Source organism: Oncorhynchus mykiss, chromosome 1 (assembly GCF_013265735.2).
Source record: "Oncorhynchus mykiss isolate Arlee chromosome 1, USDA_OmykA_1.1, whole genome shotgun sequence".
In the NCBI taxonomy this organism is placed as follows: domain Eukaryota; kingdom Metazoa; phylum Chordata; class Actinopteri; order Salmoniformes; family Salmonidae; genus Oncorhynchus; species Oncorhynchus mykiss.
Genome location: NC_048565.1, coordinates 13,010,670 through 13,034,360, shown reverse-complemented (window position 1 = coordinate 13,034,360; position 23,691 = coordinate 13,010,670). Strand labels below are relative to the sequence as shown.

General features: G+C 42.0%; 1 protein-coding gene across 1 annotated transcript; it reads right to left on the bottom strand.

Moving 5' to 3' along the window:
- Positions 1-18,157: 18,157 nt before the first annotated feature.
- Positions 18,158-22,822, bottom strand: ptgfr (prostaglandin F receptor (FP)). The gene is made up of 2 exons (XM_021623210.2): positions 21,836-22,822; positions 18,158-18,858 (listed from the first exon to the last, which is right to left on the bottom strand). Exons 1-2 carry the CDS (start codon positions 22,673-22,675, stop codon positions 18,529-18,531), a joined length of 1,170 nt encoding a protein of 389 aa, XP_021478885.1. The 5' UTR covers positions 22,676-22,822; the 3' UTR covers positions 18,158-18,528.
- Positions 22,823-23,691: the final 869 nt, after the last annotated feature.

The following is a 23,691-nucleotide window of genomic DNA, read 5'->3' as shown; positions in this document are numbered from 1 at the left end:
GGGAGACTGAAGTACTAACACTAATTTCTAATTGCCTAGAAGAGGTAAAGAGCACACCTCCTGGTACTAATTGCTGATTGCCTAGGAGAGGAGAAACCACTCCCTCTCCAATACAGCCACTGATTGCCAAAACGACAACAGTCATAAATTCCTGCCCGTAATCCTGGTTGATGTGTCAACAGTCTGCTGCAAATGATGTGCAGTCAGCAGTTCACACACAAAGTAGACTACTGGGAAGACAGACAGCTCTTAATTAAAGCCTTTTACAGCAGTGGGCTAAATCAGGGTCATGCAGAGTGCTTCTTGGGAGTCTTAAACAAATCTACTTTGAAGCAAAAGTATACACCTCACACACATGGTTATGGGCTTATAAAAAAAGAAGACACCTGTATCATACCAGATCTAGAGTTGTAATGTATTACATTTTGAGTTTGCATCCCAATATTACACTTTATTTACATCACAGAAGACTGAAATATAACAACATTGTTTGACATAGAAACACCAGATTTTTGGTGGATTTTTAAAAATAACATTTATTAATTATTATTATGATATTATGAAAAATATTAATAACATCCCACCCATGAGGCCACTAGAGGGAGATTTGGTCCATTGACTGCAGGAATGGGTTTGAAGTAGATGGCCCTAGCTGGTAAAAAGACAGTACTATACAACAACAGATTAAAAAATATATATACAGTCCATTCAGAAAGTATTCAGACCCCTTGACTTTTCCCACATTTAGTTACGTAACAGCCTTATTCTAAAATTGATTACATTGTTGTTGTTTTTTGCCCTCATCAATCTACACACACAACCCTATAATGACAAAGCAAAAAACATTTACAAATGTATATATAAAAATCTGAAATACCACATTTATATAAGTATTCAGACCTTTACCTCAGTACTTTGTTGAAGCATCTTTGAAAGCAATCTCTAGTCTTCTTGGATATGATGCTACAAGCTTGACACAACTGTATTTGGGGAGTTTCTCCCATTGTTCTCCACAGATCCTCTCAAGCTCTGTCAGGTTGAATGAGGAGCGTCGCTGCACAGCTATTTTCAGGTCTTTCCAGAGATGTTCCATCGGGTTCAAGTTCTGGCTCTGGCTGGGCAACTCAAGGACATTCATAGACCCCTGAAGCCACTCCTGCGTTGTCTTGGCTGTGTGCTTAGGGTCGTTGTCCTGTTGGAAGGTGAACCTTCGCCCCAATATGAGGTACAGAGAGGTGCAACTGGAGGTTATGCACTATGAACTTAGCAACATTTTAATTTTATTCAGAGCTTCTTTTGAGACTCTTTTTTTCAAAACAGCCAAACCCTTTGGGAAATGAGGTGAACTTTGCATAAAACTTCCAGATAACACTTTCCCTAGGTTGGGGATCCAGTTAGCTAGCAAGGTAGCTAGCTACGACCGCAATTAGGATACTGACATCATGAACATGCACAGACAGGGCTCTACCTGTGCAGAGCACATGCCCCTTTGCCCTTCCAGTCTCCAAAGTGCCCTTTTCAGTGGTTTTATAATTTCCCCCAATTTTGTATTTTTTTTTGTATAAAATGTTTGCCATTGCTGTTCTGAACCCACTGTCCGCAAGTTGTCGATAAAGTGTAATCTATTCTTCAGATCCAAAAAGCTGCGCGTCTTGATTGTTGACCAGTGACCAGTCATCAGCATTGAAGAGCAAAGGCGGCCCTCATTTCCAGATTAGCGACCAGAAAGAACTTGTTTAATTTCCTCCAGTTTTGCAGAAACAGAGTAGGCCTACATTCATCATCCATATAAAATTTAGTTTTGCAATCTACTAACTCATCTTTTCCAGAACAATAGGCTACCTGGTGATTTGATTGATCAGAGATTTTCTAGTTTGGGTGGCTACTGGCTATATGTCTGAAGATAAACAGCTGCCTTCAATATTATGGGATTAAGACCTAACATTCTGGAAAATTTCTTACGAAGAACAGGGCTATCCGGCGGGCAAGGAATCCTCTGCAAGCAAGCTGCAGATAGCAGTGGAGTCTGCTGAGGAGAGGACGGCTCATAATAATGGCTAGAGTGGAGCGAATGGAACGGCTACCATGTGTTTGATGCACTGTATTTGATACCAATCCACTGATTCCGCTCTAGCTATTACCACGAGTCCAACCTCCCCAATTAAGGTGCCACAACCTCCTGTGGTAGATAGAACATGCTTTCCCATCCGATCCTGCAACCTCAGCCACAAGAAGGTCTTGTGGTTTTGCTTGCTTTGGACATAGAAGTGACATGATACTGTATATCCCTGGTTGATATTGGCTGCTAAGATGAATGACTTTTAACTCGAAATGCAGGTGTAAAACTCAGTTTTTGTAGCCTATCTTGCATTTCGCATTATAGTTTATGGCTGTAATCAAATCAAACCAAATTTTATTTGTCACATACACATGGTTAGCAGATGTTAATGCGAGTGTAGCGAAATGCTTGTGCTTCTAGTTCCGACAATGCTGTAATAACCAACAAGTAATCTAACTAACAATTCCAAAACTACTGTCTTGTACACTGTGTAAGGGGATAAAGAATATGTACATAAGGATATATGAATGAGTGATGGTACAGAGCAGCATAGGCAAGATACAGTAGATGGTATCGAGTACAGTATATACATATGAGATGAGTATGTAAACAAAGTGGCATAGTTAAAGTGGCTAGTGATACATGTATTACATAAAGATACAGTCGATGATATAGAGTACAGTATATACGTATGCATATGAGATGAATAATGTAGGGTAAGTAACATTATATAAGGTAGCATTGTTTAAAGTGGCTAGTGATATATTTACATCATTTCCCATCAATTCCCATTATTAAAGTGGCTGGAGTTGAGTCAGTGTCAGTGTGTTGGCAGCAGCCACTCAATGTTAGTGGTGGCTGTTTAACAGTCTGATGGCCTTGAGATAGAAGCTGTTTTTCAGTCTCTCGGTCCCAGCTTTGATGCACCTGTACTGACCTCGTCTTCTGGATGATAGCGGGGTGAACAGGCAGTGGCTTGGGTGGTTGATGTCCTTGATGATCTTTATGGCCTTCCTGTAACATCGGGTGGTGTAGGTGTCCTGGAGGGCAGGTAGTTTGCCCCCGGTGATGCGTTGTGCAGACCTCACTACCCTCTGGAGAGCCTTACGGTTGAGGGCGGAGCAGTTGCCTTACCAGGCGGTGATACAGCCCGCCAGGATGCTCTCGATTGTGCATCTGTAGAAGTTTGTGAGTGCTTTTGGTGACAAGCCAAATTTCTTCAGCCTCCTGAGGTTGAAGAGGCGCTGCTGCGCCTTCTTCACAATGCTGTCTGTGTGAGTGGACCAATTCAGTTTGTCTGTGATGTGTATGCCGAGGAACTTAACTTGCTACCCTCTCCACTACTGTTCCATCGACGTGGATAGGGGGGTGTTCCCTCTGCTGTTTCCTGAAGTCCACAATCATCTCCTTAGTTTTGTTGACGTTGAGTGTGAGGTTACTTTCCTGACACCACACTCCGAGGGCCCTCACCTCCTCCCTGTAGGCCGTCTCGTCGTTGTTGGTAATCAAGCCTACCACTGTTGTGTCGTCCGCAAACTTGATGATTGAGTTGGAGGCATGCGTGGCCACGCAGTCGTGGATGAACAGGGAGTACAGGAGAGGGCTCAGAACGCACCCTTGTGGGGCCCCAGTGTTGAGGATCAGCGGGGAGGAGATGTTGTTGCCTACCCTCACCACCTGGGGGCGGCCCGTCAGGAAGTCCAGTACCCAGTTGCACAGGGCGGGGTCGAGACCCAGGGTCTCGAGCTTGATGACGAGCTTGGAGGGTACTATGGTGTTGAATGCCGAGCTGTAGTCAATGAACAGCATTCTCACATAGGTATTCCTCTCGTCCAGATGGGTTAGGGCAGTGTGCAGTGTGGTTGAGATTGCATCGTCTGTGGACCTATTTGGGCGGTAAGCAAATTGGAGTGGGTCTAGGGTGTCAGGTAGGGTGGAGGTGATATGGTCCTTGACTAGTTTCTCAAAGCACTTCATGATGACGGAAGTGAGTGCTATGGGGCGGTAGTCGTTTAGCTCAGTTACCTTAGCTTTCTTGGGAACAGGAACAATGGTGGCCCTCTTGAAGCATGTGGGAACAGCAGACTGGTATAGGGATTGATTGAATATGTCCGTAAACACACCGGCCAGCTGGTCTGCGCATGCTCTGAAGGCGCGGCTGGGGATGCCGTCTGGGCCTGCAGCCTTGCAAGGGTTAACACGTTTAAATGTCTTACTCACCTCGGCTGCAGTGAAGGAGAGACCGCATGTTTTCGTTGCAGGCCGTGTCAGTGGCATTGTATTGTCCTCAAAGCGGGCAAAAAAGTTATTTAGTCTGCCTGGGAGCAAGACATCCTGGTCCGTGACTTGGCTGGATTTCTTCCTGTAGTCCGTGATTGACTGTAGACCCTGCCACATGCCTCTTGTGTCTGAGCCGTTGAATTGAGATTCTACTTTGTCTCTATACTGACGCTTAGCTTGTTTGATAGCCTTGCGGAGGGAATAGCTGCACTGTTTGTATTCGGTCATGTTACCAGACACCTTGCCCTGATTAAAAGCAGTGGTTCGCGCTTTCAGTTTCACGCGAATGCTGCCATCAATCCACGGTTTCTGGTTAGGGAATGTTTTAATCGTTGCTATGGGAACGACATCTTCAATGCACGTTCTAATGAACTCGCACACCGAATCAGCGTATTCGTCAATATTGTTATCTGACGCAATACGAAACATATCCCAGTCCACGTGATGGAAGCAGTCTTGGAGTGTGGAGTCAGCTTGGTCGGACCAGCGTTAGACAGACCTCAGCGTGGGAGCCTCTTGTTTTAGTTTCTGTCTGTAGGCAGGGATCAACAAAATGGAGTCGTGGTCAGCTTTTCCGAAAGGGGGGCGGGGGAGAGCCTTTTATGCGTCGGGGAAGTTAGAGTAACAATGATCCAAGGTCTTTCCACCCCTGGTTGCGCAATCGATATGCTGATAAAATTTAGGGAGTCTTGTTTTCAGATTAGCCTTGTTAAAATCCCCAGCTACAATGAATGCAGCCTCCGGATAAATGGTTTCCAGTTTGCAAAGAGTTAAATAAAGTTCGTTCAGAGCCATCGATGTGTCTGCTTGGGGGGGGATATATACGGCTGTGATTATAATCGAAGAGAATTCTCTTGGTAGATAATGCGGTCTACATTTGATTGTGAGGAATTCTAAATCAGGTGAACAGAAGGATTTGAGTTCCTGTTTGTTTCTTTCATCACACCATGTCACGTTAGCCATAAGGCATACGCCTCCGCCCCTCTTCTTACCAGAAAGATGTTTGTTTCTGTCGGCGCGATGCGTGGAGAAACCCGTTGGCACCGCCTCTCTCCAGTGAGCCATGTTTCCGTGAAGCAAAGAACATTACAGTCTCTGATGTCCCTCTGGAATGCTACCCTTGCTCGGATTTCATCAACCTTGTTGTCAAGAGACTGGACATTGGCAAGAAGAATGCTAGGGAGTGGTGCACGGTGTGCCCGTCTCCGGAGTCTGACCAGAAGACCGCCTCATTTCCCTCTTTTTCGGAGTCGTTTTTTTGGGTCGCTGCATGGGATCCACTCCGTTGTCCTGTTTGTAGGGCAGAACACAGGATCCGCGTCGCGAAAAACATATTATTGGTCGTACTGATGGTGAGTTGACGCTGATCTTATATTCAGTAGTTCTTCTCGACTGTATGTAATGAAACCTAAGATGACCTGGGGTACTAATGTAAGAAATAACACGTAAAAAACAAAAAACTGCATAGTTTCCTAGGAACGCGAAGCGAGGCGGCCATCTCTGTCGGCGCCGGAAGTGGTAATGACAGGCTATATTTGTGCAACGATTGTGCGCGCATGTTCACGTTTGCAAGTGCATGTGCACCCATGGGAGGGGCTTAAGTTTAGTTCGATATGCACAAAAAGCAAATTTCTCTCAAATGCTGTACACAAATTTGTTTACATTGCTGTTCCTGAGCATTTCTCCTTTGTCAAGATAATCCATCCACCTGACAGGTGTGGCATATCAAAAAGCTGATTAAATAGCGTGATCATTACACATGTGCATTTTGTGCTGGGGACAATAAAAGGCTACTCTAAAATGTGAAGTTGTCACACAACACAATGCCACAGATGTCTCAAGTTTTAAAGGAGCATGCAATTTGCAGGATTGTCCACCATAGCTGTTGCCAGACAATGGAATGTTAATTTCTCTACCATAAGTCACCTCCGTCGTTTTAGAGAATTTGGCAATAACACACCAGCCCAGGACCCCCACATTCGGCTTCTTCACCTGTGGGATCGTCTGAGATCAGCCACCTGGACAGCTGATGAAACTTAGGAGTATTTCTGTCTGTAATAAAGCCCCTTTGTGTGGAAAAAATCAGTCTGATTGGCTGGTCCTGGCTCCCCAGTGGGTGAACCTGGCTCCCAAGTGGGTGGCCCTATACCCTCCCAGGCCCACCCATGGCTGCTCCCCTGCCCAGTCATGTGAAATCCATAGATTAGGGCCTAATTAGATTAGGGTCCACATCACCAATGAGCTATCATGGTCCAAACACACCAAGACAGTCTTGAAGAGGGCACGACAAAACCTTTTACTCCTCAGGAGACTGAAAAGATTTGGCATGGGTCCACAGATCCTCAAAAAGTTCTACAGCTGCACCATCGAGAAAATCCTGACAGGTTGCATCACTGCCTGTTATGGCAACTGCTCGGCATCTGACCGTAAGGCGCTAAAGAGGGTAGTGCGTACGGCCCAGTATATCACTCGGGCCAAGCTTCCTGCCATCCAGGACCTATGGTTGAAGTCGGAAGTTTACATACACTTAGGTTTAGTCATTAAAACTTGTTTTTCAACCATCCCACAAATTTCTTGTTAACAAACTATAGTTTTGGCAAGTCGGTTAGGACATCTACCTTTGTGGATGACACAAATCATTTCCCAGCAATTGTTTACAGACAGATTATTTCACTTATAATTCACTGTATCACAATTCCAATTGGGTCATAAGTTAACATACACTAAGTTGACTGTGCCTTCAAACAGCTTGAAAAATTCCAGAAAATGATGTCATGGATTTAGAAGCTCCTGATAGGCTAATTGACATCATTTGAGTCAATTGGAGGTGTACCGGTGGATGTATTTCAAGGCCTACCTTTGCTTGACACCGTGGGAAAACCAAAACAAATCAGCCAAGACCTCAGAAAAATAATTGTAAACGTCCACAAGTCTGGTTCATCCTTGGGAGCAATTTCCAAACACCCGAAGGTACCACGTTCATCTGTACAAACAATAGTACGCAAGTATAAACACCCAGCCGTCATACCGCTCAGCAAGGAGACGTTCTGTCTCTCCTAGAGATGAACGTACTTTGGTGTGAAAAGTGCAGATCAATCCCAGAACAACAGCAAAGGACCTTGTGAAGATGCTTGAGGAAACAGGTACAAAAGTATCTATATCCACAGTAAAACGAGTCCTATATCGACATAACCTGAAAGGTCGCTCAGCAAGGAAGAAGCCACTGCTCCAAAACCGCCATAAAAAAACAGACTACGGTTTGCAACTGCACATGGGGACAAAGATCCTACTTTTTGGAGAAATGTCCTCTGGTCTGATGAATCAAAAATAGAACTGTTTGGCCATGATGACAATCCTTATGTTTGGAGGAAAAAGGGGGAGAACACCATCCCAACCGTGAAGCACGGTGGTGGCAGCATCATGTTGTGGGGTGCTTTGCTGCAGGAGGGACTGGTGCACAACTCAAAATAGATGGCATCATGAGGGTAGAAAATTATGTGGATATATTGAAGCAACTTCAGTCAGAAAGTTAAAGCTTGGTGGCAAATGGGTCTTCCAAATGGACAATGACCCCAAGCATACTTCCAAAGTTGTGGCAAAATGGCTTAAGGACAACACAGTCAAGGTATTGGAGTGGCAATCACAAAGCCCTGACCTCAATCCTATAGAACATTTGTGGGCAGAACTGAAAATGTGTGTGCGAGCAAGGAGGCCTACAAACCTGCCTCAGTTACACCAGCTCTGTTAGGAGGAATGGGCCAACATTCACCCAACCTATTGTGGGAAGCTTGTGGAAGGCTACCTAAATTGTTTGACCCAAGTTAAACAACTTAAAGCCAATGCTACCAAATACTAAATGAGTGTATATAAACTTCTGACCCACTGGGAATGTGGTGAAAGAAATAAAAGCTGAAATAAATAATTATCTCTACTATTATTCTGACATTTCATGTTCTTAAAATAAAGTGGTGATCCTATCTGACCTAAGACAGGGAATCTTTACGAAGATTTAAATGTCAGGAATTGTGAAAACATTTACTGTAAATGTATTTGGCTAAGGTGTATGCAAACTTCCGACTTCAACTGTATATACTGTAATAGGCAGTGTCAGAGGAAAGCCCATAAAATTGTCAGAGACTCCAGTCACCCAAGTCATAGACTGTTTTCTCTGCTACCGCACGGCAAGCGACACTGGAGCGTCAAATCTAGGACCAAAAGGCTCCTTAACAGCTTCTACCCCCAAGCCACAAGACTGTTGAACAATTAATCAAATGGTCACTGGACTATTTACATTGACACCCCCCCATTGGTTTTGTACACTGCTGCTACTCACTGTTTATTATCTATGCATAGTCACTTCACCCCTAGCTACATGTACAAATTACCTCAACTAACCTGTACCCCCGCACATTGACTCGGTACCGTTACTCCCTGTATATAGCCTCATTATTGTTATTTTATTGTGTTACTTTTTATTATTTTTTACTTTAGTTTATTTGGTAAATATTTTCTTAACTCTTCTTGAACTCCGCTGTTGGTTAAGGGCTTGCAAGTAAGCATTTCACAGTAAGGTCTACACTTGTTGTATTTGGCGCACATGACAAATAAAGTTTGATTTGATTTTGATTTAAATTAATTGATTTCAATTGACTGATTTCCTTATATGAACTGTTACTCAGTAAAATCCGTGCAATTTTTGCATGTTGCGTTAATATTTTAGTGCAGAACATTTAGTCTGGAATTGTGTTTAGTTAGTGGGTTTTCGGTTGTGCAGTAAGTGTACATGTGATGTGATCCGTCCTTCAATTAAATGGGTGGAGTATAAGGCCAGCAACACTCCATATTCTTCAGAACCCTATGAAATGACACCATATATACATTCTACACTCTACTGAGTATTCCCTACAATAGTTCTACAGCGACACCCAGAATAGTTCTTGCATTATGCCAATCTGTATTCCACCTACGTGATTCAAATGGGGGGCTTTGGGGGCATTTATTTGATCTTGGAACATGTTTTAAAACTCACATTTTATTCAAATGTCACCTAAATATGAACAAATATGATTCATTGTTAATGTTTAGACAATTGTTTTTCATATATCATGAATTGTTATTGACAATTTTCTTCTATTACGTGGGGGACTTTTATTTTGAATATTTCAGAAATTCTGTGACACGGAAGGACTTTTTTAGTGTTGCCTTCAAGACGCTAATCATGTGATCACTTCGCTAATCAAATGCCCCGCTTGTGCTGCCACTGGACAGCAAAAAGCTAGTAAGTGAACCTTAGTTTATTGTAATTTAAATTAGTTTGTATTAGTTTAGTGTTGATTTAGATGACAATAGCTACCTCAATTATTATTTCAAATAATTTTGGTGACTTCACAGCAATTGCTAGCTAGCCTAAATTTAGCTAGCTAGCAGGCTCAGCTAAATACAAATCCCCCTGGATGCAGCCATGTCTCATAGTCACGTAATGAGATTTGTAAATGAAAGAGGAATATAATAATATACATTTAATAGAGTTTCCCAGCTTCCCATTTAGAGTTTCTGACACAGCACAGAAATGCCCTTATCCAGATGGTGTGCAAAGGCAACTCCTAACAGACCTGCTAACTTTTTGTGGTTGTTACCTTTAAGGTTGGAACCAACATGCAATACCTCCAGCAGAAAAAGAGGCAAGAACAAGCCCTGTGTAATGTTCAATGTAATTGCATTGCTGGACTTTTTGAAACTTCATGTATTTTTATTGTTTTAAAAATGAACAAATAAATGCTATCTAAGAGACTGGAGTCATGTCTTCCCCTTTTGGTCAACCAACTGGCTTCATAATTAATAGATTGTCTTCCAATAATCTCAGAAAGTTCTTTGATGTAATTCATCTCGCTAACAAAAACAAAATACCTGGTGTAGCAGTCTCCCTTGACGCTGAAAAGGCCTTTGATAGGGTTGAATGGCCACACCTCTTTCGCGTCTTGGAAAAGTTTGGTTTAGGTACCATGTTTGCAAATTTGATAAAATCACTCTACAAATCTCCTAAAGCTAGGATTGCTACCAATGGGATTACTTTCTCCTCTTTCCCTCTCTATAGGGCGAACAGACAAGGTTGCCCAATTAGCCCCCACCTCTTTGCCCTCGCCATCGAACCGCTGGCTGAGGGTATTAGATCGTGCCCTGACATACATGGCTTTGAGGTGGGCCCCCATACCCATAAATTAACTCTTTGCGGACAACTTTATCTTATTTCTAACTAACCCAGAACACTCCCTCTCTCACTTACAGAACCTACTACAGTGTTATAGTTCTTTCTCTGGATAGAAGGTCAATTTTGATAAAAGACAAATCTGACCATTGTCTGTCTTTGACCACCATACCATCAAGCACAAGTTTCCTTTTAGATGGTCTCCTATGGGCTTCACATATTTGGGCATAATGGTGGATGGTAACCTGAAGAACCTCTATAAACTCAATCTGGCCAGCTTGTTGCAAAAGGTGGAGGGTGACCTGTGTAAATGGATGGACTTGCCTCTCACTCTACTGGGTAGAATCACTGTAATTAAAATGAAAGTTCTGCCCAGATTTCTATATTTGTTTCAATCTCTCCCTATCCCTGTGCCCGCAGCATTATTTTCCTCTCTCGACAAGCTGACCAGACGGTTTATCTAGCACGGCAAAACCCCTAGGGTAGGCCTGGATAAACAGCCCTGTAACGGTTTTCTTGAGTCGAAGGAGAGGCGGACCAAAACGCAGCGTGGTTATTATTCATGGTTCTTTAATAAAGAAACTATACATGAATAGACTAACAAAACAAGAAATGTGAAAAACCAAAACAGCCCTATCTGGTGCAAACACAGAGACAGGAACAATCACCCACAAAACCAAACAGGCTACCTAAATATGGTTCCCAATCAGAGACAATGACTAACACCTGCCTCTGATTGAGGACCATATCAGGCCAAACATAGAAATAGACAAACTAGACATGTAACATAGAATGCCCACTCAGATCACACCCTGACCAAACAAAACATAGAAACATACAAAGCAAACTATGGTCAGGGTGTGACACAGCCCCTTGATTATGGTCAAGGGGGCTTAAACCTACCCAATTTTAGCATATACTACTGGGCTGCACAGTCTAGGTTTCTCAGTTTGACAATTGTCCCTCTCCCTCATTATTGAACATTGAAAAGTTTGAGGTAAATGATGACACTGGGGCAGAATTGTTTTACAAATGGGACAGAAAATCTATAAAAACCATCACAGACAACCCTTTAATCATACATTCTGTCCTGTCATGGCGCAAACTGTATGAGCTGTTCAGACGAGGGGGATTCCTTTCCCCTAAAACCCCTTTATGGAACAATAGATTGATCCCTATGTTTTTCCAGAATAGTAACTTTAGACCATGGTCTGATAAGGGGATCACTCTTCTGGAACATTGTTACGAGGAGGGAGTTCTTATGTCTTTTGATCAGCTGAAACAGAAATACCACCTGCCTAACAAGGACTTCTTTAGCTACCTACAACGATGTCACCTATTGAAAAACTCTGCCACACAGACCAACCACTGTTCAAGACCATTTCCCGTGTTTACGATGCTCTTATGTCAGGACTAACACTGCCTGGGCTAGATAAACATCGGCTTAGATGGGAAAAAGATCTGGGTATTAATCTTCATGAGGGTCTATGGAGTGACCTATGCAGGGATGGTGTTACATCCACATTGAACTCCAGATACAGACTGATCCAGTTTAATTTCCTCCATCAACTCTATATCAGCCCATCTAGACTACACAAGTTCAACCCAGATTTCTCCTCCCTATGTTTTAGATGTGGCTCAGATGAAGGAACATTCCTCCATTCCACTTGGCAGTGTTCAAAACTACACGGTTTCTGGCCATATCCTCAATTCACGGGGTTGCATTCCCTTTAGACCCAGAGGTCTGTCTACTGGGTAGCTTTACTAATTCCAATCTTAGGCAAAGCCATACTATAAAGCTAACAGAAATATTGCTAGCGATTGCCAAGAAATGTTTTGCCTTGAAATGGTAATCCGATTCCCCCCTGCCAGTTGCAATGTGGCTATCAGAAGTTAATAGTTGTATCCCTTTGGAGAAAATCACTTACTGCTTGAGGAATAAGTTAAATACATTTTACAGAATTTGGCAACCTTTTATTGACTATATGCAGATTCTCCCCTCACATCACATTGATTGAATCTCTGTATAATCCTCACATAATGTTTCACACGTAATGTATAATATGTACAGTAGCCTACGACAGGTGACCAACCATATGATCCAATGTCTCATTATTATTATTTTATATTATGACTTATTTATTGTATGTTTGTATGTATAATTATTATTATTATTATTTTTTTAAATGCTCGTCTGTCACTGTCACTTTGTCATATTGTTGTCTAATATTGTTTTGAATGTTCTTAATTGGAAAATGCAAAAAATCAAATATGCAAAAAAAATGAACAAATAAAAGGAAATGTTTAACCATGTTGTCATGACTGTCCTGTGAGTATCACAATGGGTCAGATCAGCTCAGCGATGATTGACAATAACCAGACCCCTTCTTTCCCCCACAGAAAAGGGGAGGAACAGGGCCGGTTTGACAGTTGTTGTTGTAAATTACAGGAGAAGGGGGAGGCTCTTTCTCCCCTTTTAGTATCAACCAAAGGAATGTCTTTGTTTCACAGACAGTTTTCACTCTTAAACTCTAACACGGTCAAAAGTGGATACTGGATCAATATTTCTAACATAACAATGTGGGGAATGGTCAGTGGGGAGCTATAGAAAACAAATGTCATATGGGTTTTCATTTTGTGATGTCATTAAAACTGGTGAAAAATAAATAATGTAACTCGAAAAGTAACACTACAGGTATGAAGTCTCCATCCTTAACGTTGTGCACATAATATAAACAATTATGAAAGTATTTTTGTTAAGATATGAATGTGATTTTAGGAGGTATGAGAGAATCTATCTCCTATAAACTATGCATAAGTAAGTAGCCACGCCCTGAGTGAGGTCGGAGAGCATGTCAGACAGAAGGAACAATGCGCCTTTGACGAGAGGGCATTAGAAGCATTGCCAACTAAATTAACATTAGACCAGGAAAGACAGGGAGTTGCAGCCCATCTCTGAAGTGGTTTAAAAGCTGAATCTCAGAGACCAGGAAACGTGAGCCGAGAGCTACATGTTTGAAATGGTTGGAACTTTGAACCTCAACTCGAGGTGAAGAAATAAACTCACCTTCCTTTAGACCAGAGAGACGGCGAGCTGCAGCTCATGTCCATTGTGGTCCGAATCCTGAATACCATCAAGAGGGGGAAAACAAACTCCCATCAGACAATCCCTAAAACAGCTGATGAGCTGTCTTGAGTCAGATATCAAGAAAAGCTAGTCCAAGTGAGACTATCCTACTACGCTCATCACCAATGGGAACCGTTGACACGGCTGGCTATCTTTCAGAGTGAACAACAGTAGAAGACGGGAAAGGGGAGACCCCTTTTGGACAATCAGAGCCATACAGCTTGCCACTGAAAGGCCAACAATCTTCCTAAGGAGGGCTGGATTCGACCGAACAAAGGCACTCACATGTAAATACATGAATGATTTCGTATTCCAAACGGGCAGTGGTTCGTATGCAATGTATATGATTAGTATGAGAATAGATCTAAAATGTATCCACTAAAAGTGTCCCTTTTCCTCTCTCTCTCTCTCTCTCTCTCTCTCTCTCTCTCTCTCTCTGTCTCTCTCTCTCTTTCTCTCTCTCTCCTCCCCACCACTCTTCATCCGTTGTGTATAAGCCGCCATATTTTGTCAGTCCACTAGGGACCTTTGTCTCATGTAAAGGCTGTATGTTCATTCTGTGTTATTATTTAGTTAGTTAGTAAATAAATAATTATACCAATTTGTGTAGTACTGAATCATGAGTGAGACTGGGGATTTAGCAGATGCATGAGGTTACGACTGTTCAGAATGATGATATGAAATGAAGTAATGATTAATAAGATGACAAATCAGAATGATGATATGATAAGAGGTAATGATTAACACGATGACAAATCAAAATGATGATATGATAAGAGGTAATGATTAATGAAATGACTGGTCAGAATGATGATATGATAAGAGGTAATGATTAATAAGATGTTTATTTAACTAGGCAAGTCAGTTGAGAACAAATTCTTATTTGCAATGTTGGCCTAGGAACAGTGAGAAACAGTGTTTCTTTGTGTAAAGTCACCCCCGGGCTATTGCACACATTTCCACAATGTATCTAATTAAAATTGTATTTTAAACTTAACCCTAACTAATGAAGGCCAAGTTTGATGTGTTTGTCCACCAGACCTTCCGCACATTTGGGAGGAAGTGTCTGGGAACGAGATTAGGTGTAATGTGACTAACATGGCATCACTTTAGAGTGTATGCAGTCCTTCAGCACAACATGTCACCCTTTATAAAGCACATGTTTATATTATGTTCGACAAAGTGGGTTATATCACATTTGACATGGTGATTATGTCACACAGTTAGGCCACATTTATGAATCCTTTATAAAGTATGACATAATGGTTATAGATGCTTTGTAACACATTTATGTAGTGCTTATGAATGCCTTATGAAGGCTTTATGAAGCCTTTATAAGCTGAACGTCATTTAAAGTGGGATCCCTTCGGTCAAATCCTTCTCCCTCCTGACTCTGCCTCTTTGAGCCTACTCTACTCCCTTTCCACATCCTTTGACTCTCACTGTCCCCTTTCCTCCCGGCCGGCTCTTCTGTCCCCTCCCGCTCCATGGCTGAGTGAATCATTCCATGCAAAACAAATATGGCTGCGGGCAGTTGTTGGCAACTGTAACATTGAAGCTAACCCTAACCCTAACCCTTTTCCTAACCTTAACTTCAGTCTTCTGACCTGCCACGCTAATTTACCTAACATGCCACGTTAGTTATCCTAACCTGCTATGTAAACAAATCATTTTTGTCGAGAAACCATCAGTCTCATAACACCGGAACTGACCAATGGCAGGTATCAATGAGCATTTCCTGATATCAGGGAACACCCACATAAAGAAATGCCCCGAAATACAGTCCGCAATTACACCCTATTCAAGAATTTGACAAAAGCTGTAACCCTTTTAGCCATGACTCAACAAAAGATGAAGGATATGAGGAAGAAATGATCACTTATCATATGACTAATATCTTCTTCCGTGGTATCATAAAGCCTTCATGAACCACCCTACCTTATGGGAGTGATTTAAAGGGGCGTCAGACATAACATTTTGATAAGTTTAGTGTGTTGAAATGCAATATAACAAAGCTATTTTCTAACAAGTCTCTGTATAAACAATATCCCTCATCACTTATCCATCACTGCAAATAAATGTTATTGCCTGTCTGTCGGCATAGCCTAGGCCCAGCTCCAAAAGCCTTCACAGTTTGAACATAAATGGCAATGACAATGTGTAGAAAAATGAATATAATTGAGTTTTTACTGAAGGAGATCATTGCACAAACGAAGTGGTAGCCTATATCGTTTATCAAGTAGAAAAGAGCAGATATGGAGGATAAAATTATGTGCTTACGATACAACAATACAATATCAATGCGTTTTAATTTACATACATCATCGTTTTTCACTCCTGCAGGTCTTTGGCATGCATATTGTTGGCATGATGGTTGACACAGACACAACATAGTTATCTTTGTTCTGTTTCGGCAATAAAATAAAATAGTAGCACTTTACATTACAATAACTCCACGTAATAAAGAATGTATTCTGGCTTAATAAATAGTTGAATCCTCATTTGCTAACCTTTCCTCCCACATTGTAAATGCTAGTAATCTAGTATACACTGAGTGTACAAAACATTAGGAACACCTGCTCTTTCCATGACACAGACAGACCAGGTGAATCAAGGTGAACGCTATGATCCCTTATTGATGTCACCTTTTAAATCCACTTCAATCAGTGTAGATCAGGGATGGGCAACTTTGATGGGGGTGGGGGCCACAAAAAAAACGGAACTCATCATGAGGGGCAGCAGTGGTTTCTCTGGTCTGGGTACCAACCCCCCCCCCCCCCCCCCCCCCCTTCAAAGTTATGTTTTAAAGTGAATTTCCTGCAGTTCTGCAATTTTGCCAGTTCTGCAAATGTTAGCCGTTTTCAATATGATAACTGAGAGCTAGCTGATAACTAGTTACTAGTAACTAAACTAGCCCCGGAGAGCTAGTTACCCCACGCTACCCTATGTTTAGAGAGTTACTATATTTAAAGGTCCAGTAGAGGTGACACCAAACAAAGCCATGTGTGAAAATAGTCTGCAGTTAAAAGACTGAAGCACTGGAAGCATTTAAAGTTTATACATATACCATTTCTACCTGCAAATCATACATGTAACACGTATACCTCAATCACATATCAGTAATAATTAAGTAATACAAATCCACTAGGGAAAAACTGTCTGGTCCGGCCAGCCGTTGTGTGTAGTCTACATCTCCATGTTTTATGATAAGTTCATATTCTCCAGGTTCACAATATTAGCAGAACATTACACATTCCTCAAGCCCTTGTAACAGTTGTTTCACAACAGTTTTTGTGAATAAAATGTCAATATATTTCCTTATTCTTTAACCATTGATATGTTTTAGGGGCCATTTTGAGACCTTAAGGAGCATCAGGTACTGCTGGAATGTCTACCAATGGCATGTTCATCTTTTTGTGAGAAATTACACTGGTCACTCAAAACATTTATAAAGTATTTCTACAGCATAAATAGCTCACATTTTTATTTTAGATGAGGCCACGCAAAAATATGTAACTTATGATTAGTAAATGGTTTATAAGGACCTGTATACATATTCCATAGATTTGTCATGTTACATCAACACACAGTATATCATATAAGAAAGCACTGTTAAATTAAAATGATCATGCTGAGTCCTTTTAAAACCACTGAAAGGATAGAGGTGATCAACTCATCAGATGAGCTTAACTGAGTTACTGTGCTGTAAATGGTGAACACCCATGATGAGAGAATGACTTCAGAAAATGTTTTAATACAGAAAACCTGTGAACAAAAAGTACTCTCAACATGGACAGACAGACACATAAATACAAAATGTGTCAAAAACTCATTTTTCATCAGTCCATAGCACCGCAGAAGGTCAAAGAGATATACCAACCATCTGCCAAACACAACAGCAACTTCAACAGACGGGCCAGCCAGAAGAGTCTCTTCAGAATCCAAAACAAATCATTCTACGGGGAAATGATGTCATAACTGCCATATTGGGACTCCAGAAGATAGTGAAACAAGAGAACAATTCATTTTACCGGAGGATCAGCTGCTGAGGTGATAATTCAGATTGTCTGGCACTCACTCACTGACTGATGGGGAGCTGAAAACAATCAAATGGTCTTGTCATTCTGCACAATCTTCGAGCGCTGTGAGGAACTCCAGAGCTACAGATGTCTTTAGTTCTGAGCAGCTGGGTTTATATGCCATAGCTACTGTCACAGAGAAGACTCAAGAAGACAACATTGACATCTAGTGCTGATTGTGCAGAGTTCATCCTTTCAAGGTCAGTTACAGGTTAGACAGAAATATCAGGAACTGGGGCTAACTAACTCCAGGGTCCATCTTAGTCCTGTGTGTCACTGTCAATTATAACCAACACACCTATTACCAGTGTCTGTACGCCTCATGAGTGTACAATTAAGCGATAAGGCCCGAGGGAGTGTGTGGTATATGGCCAATATACCACGGCTAAGGGCTCTTCTTAGGCAAGATGCAATGTGGAGTGCCTGGGCACAGCCCTTAGCCGTGGTATATTGGCCATATACCACAAACCCTCGAGGTGCCTTATTGCTGTTATAAACTAGTTACCAGCGTAATTAGAGCAATAAAAATAAAAGTTTTGTCATACCCGTGGTATATGGTCTGATATACCACGGCTGTCATCCAATCAGCATTCAGGGCTCAAACTACCCAGTTTATAATACTTTGAATGATCCTTCATATGCTCTTCCTAAAACAAACCTTATCTGGTTCCTTAGCTTATCGCCTACTCCAACTATACATCAATGTGCTACAGGTGCTGCCTGCAAACACTCCACCTGGGACCCAGGGTCTCTCAGATCAGATGCCCCATCCAGGGGTTCAGGTGATGGGCTTAATTATTGTGTCTGGTAGGCCTCCAACACTTCCATCCAAACAGAAGAATTCTGGTTTAGTGCTGATGGAGCTGCCGCTGGTCTCCCCAGAGCCTTTCACTGGGCTGCACTTCCACCGGTTGAGGGGGTGGGAGTGGGACTTGATGCACCAGCAGCTGTGCACCAGCAGGAAGAGCCTCTTGAGGATGGCCTTCCTCAGGAGGATGTAGACCCATGGGTCCAGGATCTGGTTCCAGGTGGCCATGCGGACTGCCAGCAGCAGGCGGGCAAACGCACGCTCGCCCTGGACCTGGGTGCTCAGTATGATGACGTTAACCTAGGAGGGTAAACATAGGACATTATGTGAGACTGAATGTAATTACTTGAAGGGAACCATTTGAATTGTTGTTAGTTGAACACTGTGCTTTGTTCAACGCTTCAAATTGCGTTATTACAGTATAACCAGCTCTCTTGAATCAAGGGAAACTTATAAAAAGGGATTTGATTTAAGCTACCACTTTTTTTTATTGTCCTAGAAATAGCTGAATAGAATATGATTAAATTGCGTTTGAGAATGTGTAATAGTGTTTTGTGTACACAGTGATGTGTTAGGGGCAGTAAGTGAGTGAACGCTTTTTATATTGAGGGATACCTGGAGGTAATCGGACCTCTCTGAAATGAAAATGGATGGCAGTCCCCCTGAGGATAATATATTTTTACCTGGCCCTCCCCGAGGATTTGAAAAAGAAAACATGTAACCCTCCAAAATGATCATTAAAACAAAATTCCCCTTTAAGTAGGCTATCAATGTTGCAGTCGTGATTTCTATCAAATCACTGAGAACCACTGCTGTAGTTCATACCACATTCATCCATTAGAGGGTGGCATTTACCAATTTAAGCATTAAGGGCCTTCCACACTAAGGACGATAACTATAACAATACATTATTGACGTTGGTGAGCATCCACACTAGAGGAAAGTTTGTCGTTCTACAATAGCCTATACCTGTCAATCAACTGATCAAAGCATCCTGATGTACAACATCCGTAGCCTATAGCACATTGTGCACGCGAACAGCTGGAAGAGAGGAGCTTGAGTTGTGTAGCCAAAGAAGCTAAATATTAGCTAGATATTAGGTCACTCATTAGGTAAATACTAAGGCTATAAATATTTACCTGTCAAAGTGCATGAAAAGAAAGTTAGGCTAACAGATAAAGAAATGACTGATCTGTGTGTTCCTCCAGGCTGTGCTCTGCAGTCCCCGGGCAGTCGTGCATGCAAAGCTCCACTATTGATTAGGCCTAGGTTTTTAGACAACATTATTCCACCCTGAGGCTACAACAACAAAGTGCAATTGGGTATGTATTATTATTACCAAGTGTGTAGACCTACACATTTATTGTCTAGGGCTGTAAAACTGCAGTGATGTAGGCTAATTTGAATAACCGCTCAAACGTCCTGTTTTGAATGCTTCATGCCAAAATACTGCATACAGCCTCAACCTGATAATGCAACCATTTAGATCAGTTATGGATATTTTTTTAGGCAGTTTACAAAGTTCAGAAAGGTACATTAGCAGGCTACTCATATGGTGAATTTTAATCACACCATCAAGACCTCTCTTTCTCTCCTTTCAAAATCACAGCCAATTATTTTGGTTTCCGTATTTTATATTCAGCAAGCTGGAATCTCTCCTTGATCCGTGGAAAATAAAATGCTTGAAATAAGTGTACAACAGGCTATTGTAGGTCTAGTCTAGCGTTTCCTAGGACTCCAAGAGATAAAGAGGAATTATTAGGAATAATACTGCAATGAATGGCATATAGGCCTACCCAATGAATTTACACAGTGATAAAAAAAAAGTTTACGAAATGACAGACAGCCTAGGATAAACATATCGCTCGAAAAAGACAACAACTCATAGGCATAAAGGCATACAGATAGTCCAACTATCCACATGGACTGTTGTCCTCCCCATTCAGGAGCAGCATTGAAGAACCATCTCCTTTCAACTTCAAAATTCAATTGAACTTTTCTGGACTGTCTTCAGTGGACAGAGACGGCAAAGAAACCCTTCAATTACTGTGAAGGTAACTTTGTTCACTTGCTGTGGTCCTTGTGTAATTGTGCTATGTCATGCTTGTTATTGTTCATTGGTGCTTTCAAGAGAACTGGAACTCAAAAAACAAAAAACAAGATCAAATCACAAGGTTATTGATTTTCAATTAGGAAAGTCTGAGCTCTAAAAAGATGCCAGAGTTTTCAACGTTGAATGTGGAATGCCCATCCAGCCAGGCTCAGCGAGGAGAATGAGAGAGCGAGAGAGCGCAGGGTAGTACACCAAAGTTACACACAGTTGAATTCAACATGTAAATTCCAAAATGCTGAAAATAACTGACATTTAATTGATTACAAAATACATGATCCTCCCTGGACAAAGGAACTATGAAACCCTCCCACATTTTCCTCCGGGTAACATTGGGTACATTTTGAACGCTCTCTAAACATCTTATTGATGTAGGTCTAATGAAATGTCTTGCCAGAGAAAAAAACGATATTGTTTGACCTTCCCTTACAAGCCTTCTCATCACGTGTTAATGATCCAGCTAAATCTAAGATATTATACTGTCACTTTTCATTTTAAGAATCCTGGTCTACGATTAATGGCAGGCAAAGAAATAAAAACATTGTCAAAGGAGGACCATTTATTTCAATAAGACTCGTCAGAGTTTGAGAAGGTTTCCCCTCTACTTTTGCTACATACCATATTTTGCTCTTAAAAGGGTTGGTAAAAACAAATGTCGTTGTAAAGTAACTACACAAAGCACTGGGAGAAAAGAAGTGTCATTGTAAAGTAACTACACAAAGCACTGGGAGAAAAGAAGTGTCATTGTAAAGTAACTACACAAAGCACTGGGAGAAAAGAAGTGTCATTGTAAAGTAACTACACAAAGCACTGGGAGAAAAGAAGGACATTACATGCCAGAAATCTTGGCGTGAAATGACAAACTGCCTTAACGTGAACACAAGGGTCAAAAGCACAAAATAACAAACAGGCCAAAAATCTGTGCCCTATTAAACATCTTGAGCATCTCTACAAAGGTTGAAATAGCTCCCTTTCCTTTTGAAAGGATTTGTGAGCATTCCGAGTAGAAGAACAAATTGCTTGCTGTGGGAATCTTGGCAGACTCCACCAATGCAGAGGACTGTTGGCAGGGATGAGGTGAAAGTGAGTTCTTCATCACTGCTCAACAGACATACCAGAGATAAGCGCTTCTAAGACCCAGGGAAAGGAGGGAAGAAGATGCCTTACCAATAAAGGGCCCCAGCACACACAGGACACAAGCATGATGGTCATGAGCTGGCAGATCATCTCAAAGTGGTGGGAGGTGTCCTTGCGGCGACATTGGCGGTGGCAGCGCAGCTTGGACTGCAGTAGGGTGCAGCTGGTCAGTGTGTTGCACACAATGGACACCAGCAGAGCCAGGAGGCCCAGTGTAGAGAAGATCAGCGGGAGCACCACGTCCAGCCAGTTGCGGGGCCCCTCCATGCGGAAGAAACACCAGCTCTGGGAGCGCTGCACCTGGTAGGGCCTCCACAGCAGAACAGGTAGCAGAGCCACCAGGGCAGCTAACAGCCAGGTCAGCCCCAGCAGCCTCTTCATGTGGTGGGCGGCAAGGGCTGTGGAGTGGAACAGGGGCCTGGTGACACCAATGCAGCGTTCCACCGCCATTAGGCTACCCAGGAGCAGGGGGCTCAGACCGAAAAACACCATGGACACCCCGAAGAGACTGCACAGGATGTGGTGTGGGTCAAAGGCTTCCCACTCCTTGTTACAAGCGTAGACATATAGCACCAGGGAGCCGTTAATGAGGTGACCCAGAAGATCGGTGCCCACCAGGCCGCTGGCGAACAGCAGGAAGGAGGCCTTGGTCTTGAGGCGGAAGCGACGGTAGGCGTTGACCAGGATGCAGAGAGCCAGGATGTTGGAGAAGATGCCCACGGTCATGGAAATGACGGAGGCGGTGACGGACAGCTCCGTCTGGCCACAGGTGGTGTTGGAGTAGCTGCCTGTTGCTGTCCTGCTGCATCCCGCCTCGGAACTCCCATTGCCTGGCATTATCAAGTCCTGGTCCAGTCTGAGGATCAACATGTGACAGAAAGGATGGTTGAGTGGCTTTGACAGAGCCCCAAAACATTTATCTTCACGACATGTTAATAAACAACACTCCAACACAAATTACATTTAAAACGTCGATTTTACGGAGCATCTGAGTCATGACCAAAGTGAATACGTATACAGAGCTTTTATCTAGTAGGTCTACATTTCAGAGCATCATACTTATAAGTCAGTGCTTACAATATATATATATATTATTTCCTTTAAATTGTGCAGTGTACCACTGGGCTACGGTAAATGGTCATTCAAATAAGGAACCAGGAGTACCAGGCTCCCACAGTGCAACAGTCAATAAATAGTTCATCATTGCAGTGGTAGCAGTGTGAGATGCGTAAAAAGCCATTTATTGTGTTTACTTTATTGCGAGAAATCAAGTAAGGTATTGTGTCATTTTGGAGTCACTTATATTGTAAATAAGAATAGAATATGTTTCTAAACACTTCTACATTAATGTGGATGCTACCATGATTACGGATAGTCCTGATAAATCGCAAATAATGATGAGTGAGAGATGCACAAATATGCACAAATATCACACTCCCTAAAAAATGCTAACCCTGTTATTGTACTGTTGAGCAGTTATCATATCTTGGGGGTATGGTGCATCTGTACCTTTCTCACTCATCATTTGACAAGATTAATTCAGGATTATCCATAATCATGGCAGCATCCACATTAATGTAGAAGTGTTTAGAAGCATATGTTATTCTTATTTACAATAAAAGTGACTCCAAAATGACACAATACATTATTTACCCTTAATTTCTATTGGGCACAAAATAATCAGAAACACAACCAACAGCAAATGCATCCAACAAATGTGTAGAGTCACAAGCTTGACCAGTCATTGTATGTTAGGAATATGTGACCAAATATTTTACTTTTTACTACTTTCTAAGTGAATTTGTCCCAATAGTTTTGTTCCCCTACAATGGGGGGACTATGTATAGAAAATGCAGTAATTTCTAAATGGATCACCTGATATGAAT